The sequence below is a fragment of the Bidens hawaiensis genome, unplaced genomic scaffold (assembly GCF_021521415.1).
Source record: "Bidens hawaiensis isolate Kalapana, Puna unplaced genomic scaffold, B.hawaiensis_p1.1 tig00004833_1, whole genome shotgun sequence".
NCBI classification, from domain to species: domain Eukaryota; kingdom Viridiplantae; phylum Streptophyta; class Magnoliopsida; order Asterales; family Asteraceae; genus Bidens; species Bidens hawaiensis.
In genome coordinates, this window is record NW_027504964.1 from 228,324 (window position 1) to 237,511 (window position 9,188).

General features: G+C 32.1%; 1 protein-coding gene across 1 annotated transcript; it reads left to right on the forward strand.

Annotated features, from left to right (window-relative positions):
* The first annotated feature begins 4,435 nt into the window (after positions 1-4,435).
* LOC143609588 (uncharacterized) lies at positions 4,436-7,247 on the forward strand. The gene is made up of 11 exons (XM_077084302.1): positions 4,436-4,726; positions 4,809-4,906; positions 5,047-5,178; positions 5,261-5,565; positions 5,669-5,770; positions 5,842-5,958; positions 6,095-6,151; positions 6,235-6,301; positions 6,398-6,451; positions 6,559-6,633; positions 6,718-7,247. Exons 2-11 carry the CDS (start codon positions 4,817-4,819, stop codon positions 6,865-6,867), a joined length of 1,149 nt encoding a protein of 382 aa, XP_076940417.1. The 5' UTR covers positions 4,436-4,726; positions 4,809-4,816; the 3' UTR covers positions 6,868-7,247.
* The last annotated feature ends 1,941 nt before the right edge of the window (positions 7,248-9,188 follow it).

Below are 9,188 nucleotides of genomic sequence, written 5' to 3' on the forward strand. Positions count from 1 at the left end.
CCTTTGTTAGTTAACTCTCATTATTTTTATGTAAACTATAAGTAACTCCATTCGTGTATTCAATATATGTTATGTATACTAGGTGTCTTAGGCTCAAAGTCATGCATTTGGACTATATTGATCGATCATATTTATTTTTAGCATATCCTGGAATTCAAGTTATGGGATCGTCATCGTCTAAAGGATACCAAGAACATTATACTTTATTTAATTTAACACATATTCAAAGTTTTATCTTCGGAAAGTGGCAGGCCCGATGTTATTCACCTTGGTCATGTTTTTCGGTGTTCGCGTGGCTATCAAGAGGGAATTTTTGTCGGATCGGGACACCAAAATATTTTTTCAAGGTTGAGTCAAGTCATTGAAAATTTTAAATCTTATAGGTTTTTTGAAAGTGGAAGGCTGGGTAACTAGATTAGTTGTCATGACTTATGAGCATGAACCTAAACCATACAAGGCCCAATCAACCAGCCTGTTTGAAGGAACTTAATTAATTTGATTATATTCTCTGGATGATGACGAGAAGTAACTAAATAAAGGGCTTATGTTGTAGTTACTAGGGAGTTGAATTAACTGTCAGAAAAAACTTATAGATAAAAAGAAAGAAAAAAATTTCAAGATACAACACACAAGGTTTTAAGTTTTTAACCAGGGTAATGGTTCCGTATTACAAACTATAATATAAAATAAACTAAATATTGTGGGTCATTTGGATGTGTGGGGGAAGAATGTTTGTGTGGACCCTACCGGATTCTTTCTTGTCAGCTTAGGAACATCGGATTTGTTTCAAGACATACGTGTTAAAGGCAGAATTTGAAAAAATCGCTAAGCATGAGGAGATCTGTGCTAGGAATCATCATGTCCTCATTCATTTTTTTATATGCATTTAGGTCTCATGCCCTAGATTCTGTAACGTTTTCTGAAAAGAGTTTAGTGGGACGTGTATAGTATATCATATTGATGCTGAAGAACTGCAACTTCGTTTTCAGTATGATCGAATTTGCCATTTAAAATGGGGTTATGACACAGCTTGTTACCCGTTTACCTGACTCTCTATTGTAGTTAGGTCTTTTTATGAAATTATGAATGGTATTGATTATTGAACATATGACCCCTTAATTTGACGTTGTCTTATTACTACTTCAATTCAATAGGTATGGAACCGATGGTGGTTTTCTTACATGAAGGAATTTGAATTATTTATTTATTATTATTTATTAACATATCATGTCATCTTTAGAATTCTTATCACAATTTAAACATATTTTCTACTAATCCTATTGTAATTTGGTGAACCGCCACTGAAATTAAGAATGTAGGTTTGAATCACACATTAAATTTACTCTTTTAAGTTTTAAATGTCCACTAACAAATATGAAAATTTCCTAAAAAGCTTCTTTTTTTTTTCTCCATGAATTTCTTATACTAGTTGAAGTATTGAACATTAGTTACAAGACAATTAAATTAAGTCCATGACCCCATATTTTGGAACGTGTAGAAGGGATAAAGGCCACGCTGCCTACTCTATTTCTTTGATTTAACTTGCATTCATGCATTTATTAGTTGAACTAGAATTATATTTTGTTAACCACCGGTCAACCTTAGATTTTTTATTCACGCGCTTATCCTAAAAAATAGTTTAGAAGTACATTCAGTGTTATTTGATGTGTTAAAAAACAGGACGGCGGTTAAACCAACTATTAGCACAATAAAAAGGATAAAAAAAGACTGATAAGTTCACAAAGAGAAGGTACGGCTATCACCAATTTCCAACTGTTTTTATAATTTTTTAATAGGTTTTTCTGTTGACTCAAAATTGGTTGGTTCATTTGCTAGAACATTTCTGACAGCTTCTATATATCTATATCTATAATAACACTAAAAACACTATATTTTCTTTTTTATATATAACTAAATAATATTTTTTTACATCTTTATCATTATTTTTTCTCTCTTCTTAACTCACAATCACTTTCAAATATATTAAAAAATAATTAAAGGATAAACAATGTTTCTTTAAATTTACTAATATTTTTAAAATTTTCTCTCGTTCACTTACAGCACTCTAAAAAAATTTTAGGATTCCTTTTAAAATAATTATAGAGGAGCTGCTGAAAATATATTTTTTTAAAACTTTCTCTCCAAATTAGTTTTTTTTTTCTAAATGTAATATTGAAAGGAATAAGGATATATAAAAGATTAAAACCAGAAAAGGGATGAGTTCGGTACCGTACTGGTATCGAAAATCGCTAAATCTTGATACCGGTACCGAAATATTCGGTTCGGTATCGGTATCGGTACGGTGCCGGGACGGTATCGGTATTGAAGGTAAAAATTCGAGAAATACCGGTACCGAACCATACCGATTCCGAAACTCAAAACTTTGGTACCGATTCGATACCGACGGTACCATACAGCTACCAGTACGGTACCGGTACCAAATACCAAATGCTCATCCCTAAACAAGAATATATAATTTATTGAAGTTTGAGTAGTCGTTGACCAGTTTAACACGCCAAGACTAGACAATACAAGAGTTTGTTGACCAAACCAGTTGCCATGTATATTATCATTCATTCTTTTATTCAAGCCTGCCTCCAATCAGATTATAGTCTTTTGCCACGTGTCTCAATATTAAGTCCTAGTGGAATTATTCCTATTCCAAAATGCTGCCTTAGGAAAAGTCAAATCGCCATTCATTTGACTTTTCGTTTGTTTGATCTAATCTTGTGGCGTTAATAGACCCATAATTTACGTCTTCGAGTTTTTTTTTTTTAAGAAACATCTCATTCTTCATATCACATTTTATTTATCTTTTATCATGAAAATACATAAAACTAAAAAGATTGTCTTGTATAAATATATAACATGTGTGTGATGTTTAATAAATCCGTTATATATTCTTGCTACGAAGTTGAGATTCAATTTAGAATTTTGAACATTTGTGATAGAAGTTATTTTAAACAAATCATATAGAAGGATGGTGTCAAAGCATTACTTTAACAAGTGAATATGCGTTTTTATCATTGATTTGCAAAGAAATAGTTTCAAATTCTTGTTACGTGTAGCATCGGGATTGTTTTTAACTTACCAAAAAAGTAATCACATGTCACGTGAATAGTCACAGGATTTGAACATAGTGAGATAAAGGCAACACCATTCATCGTTGTAACGGTAAATTTTCTATTATCCATCTCGACCTTCTAACTGTTATTTGGTGCTTTATTTCAATTTTGTTTTATCTCGTAATACCAATCTTATTAAACTTATTGAAGTATCAATTATTAAAAATGTAAATTTTGTTCAATTTAGTTCAATTATATTGATTAATTATTCAAAACAATTCGGTTAACTAACCCCTAAACTTCGGTTAACCGACCACTAAACCTTCACTTCTAGACTTAGCTTAAGTCAGCCAATTTTAACATAACTAACTGAAATCTAACAAAAGTTAAATATTTCACTAAATTTAACAAAACTCACGTCGTAACCCATATTACGAATTCACTTCATTTTTTTTAACATTTTATTAGAAACACAATGAACTTTTCATTACATTATCTATGTGTTCGATTAACTTGTTATTGCACACGCACAATCACACATAACAGAAACCAAAACGGTTTTCGAAAACATAAAAACACAACCCGTCGTTAATCAAAAGAGACGTACATTAGTAAAAAAATAATATTTTTTTATTAACAACGAGGGAATATTTATATTTATATTTATTATTTATTATTTAACAATTATTTTAAGGGTTAGTTTACCATCTATCACCTTATGAAAATCAAATACTTGAATTTAGGACCCCACTTAATAAGACTTAAAACTGCTTCTGTTCACTTTCCTTGTTGAAAGTTGAAACTGATGCAACAAAGTCTCCTTCTTCCCAAAAAACCATCTTTATAACACAAAAAGCAACACAAATTCAATCATTCGCAAGTTTTCCACAATCAAAGCAATAATATTCGTACCCCATAATTTCTTTTGCATAAAATCATCAACACCAACTCAAAATATTCGTGGGTTCATCTCAAAAACTGTTTTCAGGTACTTTTTTAATAATAATAATTTTACTTTTTGTAAGTTAATAACAGAAAAGAGTGAATGGTTTTTATGTTTTAAGCAAATGATCATATAAAGTTTGTGTCTTTGCATGTAAGCAATCATATATTCATGTAATACATGTTAATAACTTAATATTTAAGTATTTGTATTTGACTCTAGGGGTTAGGGTTTTATAAAAAAAATGTTTCATTTAGGTGTTGGGGATAATATGTATATCATGCTAATTTGGTAAAAGTAGGCACATGATTAGTTCAATAGCCTGTAATCAAAGTAACTTGTGGAGGAAATTGGGGATGAAGCACATGAATTTTATTTTTTATGGGCACTCATTTGGTCTTTTTTTTTTTGGGTTATGTGTGGAGTTTCATTTTCTATAAGTACCTTTCAAATAGTTAACAAAAGATGAAAAAGGTGCTAGCTTTATTTCTCTGTTTTTCTGGGTATATCGAGTTTGTTTCGGTTTTGATTTAAAGTTGTAGTTTTGGTTGTTTAAAAGTATTAAACCATGGTTTTCTTGATGCTTTTGTTTTACAAGTTTTTTTTTTTGGTTTTTTCAGGGTTTAAAAAGAGAATGCAAAGCTGGTTTTGCAGGTTAGTTTGTTTTTGTTAGAATGGATTTTGAAGGGATTAAACGAAAGGGAAACGCTAATCGAAGGTTTGTATATATGTCGAATCTTTTTGGATGTTTAATAAAATTTATTTTATGTTTATTAATTATGAAAAGATGCAACTTTCAGGAAATCAAATGAGTTTGCAAGGCTTCTTGCAACTATCTCTTGGTATTCTTTTCGGTTTCTTCATCGGGTCATCATTTCCAGCTTTCTCACCATCAAAGGTACTACCTTTTTGGCCCGTTACCTGACCCGACCTGCATTTTTACCACCTATAGTTTATATAATCTTTAAAGTGTTACATTTGCTTACTCTTTTATAAATTATACATTTATACCAAGATTTTGTTGATTAAATTTAATAGATCAAACTCATTCCTCCGATCGATACATACCTTTGGGACAAAAACTCAGGCCACTCGACACAAACTATATTAAACGTGATATCCGTCACACAGGATAATAGCTCAAAGGCTAAACATGGTGATCCATCAAAGGTATTCTTTCCAAATCAATATATCCATAGAATTTTAATGAAATGGGTCCTAAAAGTTTTGTAAAATTATAAAAAATATGCAGATTTGGGTCTCGTCTAATCCACGTGGCGCAGAAAGACTGCCTCCTGCTATTCTTGCAGCCGAGTCAGATTTATTTCCTCGCAGATTGTTTGGTAAACCTAACGAGGACATAACGATCAAACCAAAGTATCTTGTCACGTTCACTGTCGGTCAGAATCAGAAACCTAACATTGATAAGGCAGTCAAGAAGTTTTCTGAGAATTTCACAATCCTTCTGTTTCATTATGACGGTAAAACAACCGAATGGGATGAATTTGAATGGTCAAAACGCGCCATTCATATAAGCGTAGCAAAACAAACAAAATGGTAAAACACATTTTCACTATCAAACTCGTTACACCTGTTAAATCCACTTCATGACTTTGACTTTGACTTTGACTTTGTGAACGTTTACATTTTTGTTTTAAAGGTGGTATGCAAAAAGGTTTCTTCATCCCGACATTGTCGTGCCTTATGACTTCATATTTATTTGGGACGAAGATCTCGGGGTCGACCATTTTGATGCTGAAGAGTGAGTGTTTTTATTGAATTTTTATTTTTAAATTTCTTGAAGTTTTTAATAATAACTTTTTAATATATCAGATACATTAAACTTGTGAGGAAGCATGGATTAGAAATATCTCAGCCAGGGTTGGATCGTAGTAGTCGGGGTTTAACATGGCAAATGACCCGAAGACGTGGAGATCGTGAAGTCCATAAGTAAGTTTTATTTATTTATTATTTTTTTAATACAATAATATTGTTTGTTGTTACTTGTTAGCATAAGTAACTAAAGATTGTTAAAGGCTGAATCTTTTCACCTCTATGCTAATGTTAATATTAATGTTACTTGTAGAGAAACAGAGGAGAAACCGGGTTGGTGCAGTGACCCGCATTTGCCTCCATGTGCTGCGTTTGTTCAATCTATTTTGTCGATGAATTTATAAATAGTTAATGCTTTAATTGTGATTCGAGAAACAACTAATTTGTCTACAGGTTTGTAGAGATTATGGCTCCGGTTTTCTCACGAGAGGCTTGGCGTTGCGTGTGGCATTTAATCCAGGTATAAGATGTTATTTGAAATGTCAAAATGGTCAAAATGTTAATGTTGCTACCTTTTATAAAATTTTAAATTTTTACTAACAATTAATAAATGCAGAATGACTTGGTTCATGGATGGGGTCTTGATTTTGCTCTCCAGAAATGTGTTGAGGTATTTATCCACCTCTCGTTTAATCTAATCTCGCCATTTTATGAAAAAAAAAATTGAAGCTAACCGGTTATACATTATTTGTTTATTATATAAAATTTGTGACATAGCCTGCACATGAAAAGATTGGAGTTGTTGATGCACAATGGATAGTCCATCAAGGCCTGCCTTCTCTTGGAAATCAGGTAAAAATCAATTTCCAGTTGTGCCCTTGTGAGGTTTTGTGATTCTTAGTTTTAGTATGGAATTACTTATTGTTTTGTTTGTAGGGTCAAGGAGAAAATGGGAAACAACCATGGCAAGGGGTGAGGCAAAGATGTCAAAGCGAGTGGAAAATGTTTCGCGAGCGTGTGTCGAATGCTGACAAAGAATATTATAAGTCAATCGGGGTTGACCCGTCGAATATTACAACACATTAGCGAGAAACTTAACAGAATGTATTATTCAGATGTAAACAGTTATAGGGCTAGATGTTTATATTTTCATACATTATGATTTAAGAGGCGAATAATAATATGGTATTCCTTATTCACTTCCAATGCGTTTCGATACATTAGTAAAGAAGAAAGTACATCATACACACACGTTATTAAATATAAAAGGTAACTTGAGCTACCGTCAAGCTACTAAACACACTTATTCTTATATTCTTGTTTCATAGCTCGATGCTCATTCGTTATCAAGACTCTTTACGGTCCAAGTCGTGTTCTGGTAACCATAGTTGACACCATTCGCATATCCGTTATTTCCATGGTAATAACTCTCATATGGCCCACTATTTGGAAGTATGGTAGTAACCTGACCAGTGGACCAACCGGTTTGGTGGTGCTGGGAGTTTGGAGTTGTGTGGCTGCAACAGTTTTGGACACCACCACTAGACGCTTGGTAAGTTGTATAACTTTGTTGCTCGGACGAAGAACAAGGGCAGCGACACCGTTCGGTCTGATGAGCCATAAATACAATTTTTTTAAAAATTTTGTTAGTTGTGGTTGTGATGCTTATTTTGGTGCTCTTATATAGAGATTTTGGTGATTCTATCTTATCATAGATGACCATGTATTCCAATATTGGCATCAATAATTGTTAAGCATCTTGTCTCATGTCACTTCATAAATTAGCATTTATTCTCATTTTTTGACTAACAAGTTTTGAAAGTATCCCAGTTTCCAATCTATAATTACAAGTAGTGTATATATATATATAGGGGAGGGATCTTTTGAGAACCATGTTGAGTTGTAAGAATTTAAGAACTCCATTCTAGGCCACACATTTAGTTAGGTGGATTTGAATATGTGGTTGGGATTAAATCTGGCAAAAAAGTCAAAGTAGGATAGAGAATAAAGATGTAAGTGGTTACACTAACTTTTACGTCCGTTACACATGTGTAAAAAGTCGGCTCGGTGCGTAAAAAATTCTATAATTTTTTTACGTGTATGTAACTTACATACATTACGCATGTGTAAAAAAAATTCGAAAAAAAAATCGTTACACTGAGTTCTTTCGAGTTCATAAAACTCAAAGGGGTTCTCATTTGAAAGCTCCCTTGTATATATATATATATATATATATATATATATATATATATATATATATATATATATATATATATATATATTATTTATAATAATAAGATTCCTAAACCTTATTGTGTTTGGGTTAGGAAAAAAAAGGGTGTGTTATTATGATTTTTCATTTGCAATATAGGCCCATGATGCATATCTCTTTTAATTTGGCCCAACAAGTTTTATAATCAGACCCACACCCACTACAAGAAGGATCCAAAATGTTTGATTACTTAATAAAAGCTATAGTATATTTTAAGTAAAAGAGTAATGCTATATACACTTAAACTTACTTTATTTTAAAGGACGGATTTTTGTCATATCGGAGACTTGAACCCAAGATCTCTCAACCCCTTTCCGCCGGCCTAAAGTTAATCTAATTAATTTAATATTTATCACTTCACATAAAAATAATAAAACTATAGAATGGCAAGTGTCTACACTATTGCCAATACTAATCTAAAATTATTAATAAAAATGGTAAAGAAGAAAACCGGAAACAACCATTGCAAGGGGTATGTTACACTTACAAATCGATCGGGGTTGACCTGTTGAATGTTACATCACATTAGCTAGAAACTAAACAAAAATCTATTGCTATTACAGAGCGAGATGCTTATAGTTTCATACCTTATGATTTTAGAGGCAAATAATAATAATACAATAGTTATCAATGTTTTACCATAAGTGAGTTGGAACATAAAGCCAGATTTGATGTTGGGTGTGATTTAGTATCATGACCCATTTTATGTAATTGGTGCACATGTTGACATAAGCGAACTAAAGAATCAACAAACAACATTCAGCAGTTAAATACATGTCAACCAAGTACGATGTCTTAAAACATGTGAACATCTTCAGTCTTATGTATTCAGAAGCTATTATGTCGTTACGCATATCCAATGCAACAAACTTATTTTGGTGCTTTATTTATAGGGGTTTTGGTGATTCCATCTTATCATCGGATTGTGGTAATCTCGAAATTCAACGATTACTGACGGTGTATTCCAATATTGGCATCAATAGTTGTTAAGCATCATATATATGTTGTCTCATGTCACTTCACAAATTGCTTCAACTTCACTAATCTAAAGCATTCTCATTTTACCTGTCGAAACCATACAACGAATCATATGTTAACACCAACGTGACTCGGTTAACAAGGATTTTAAAAGTAA

Coding starts and splice junctions, on each gene's coding strand:
- LOC143609588 (XM_077084302.1), top strand. CDS start 4,817: ATGAGTTTGCAAGGCTTCTTGCAACTATCTCTTGGTATTCTTTTCGGT. Junction 5,179..5,260: donor AACATGGTGATCCATCAAAG/GTATTCTTTCCA, acceptor AAAAATATGCAG/ATTTGGGTCTCGTCTAATCC. Junction 6,302..6,397: donor GCGTGTGGCATTTAATCCAG/GTATAAGATGTT, acceptor TAATAAATGCAG/AATGACTTGGTTCATGGATG.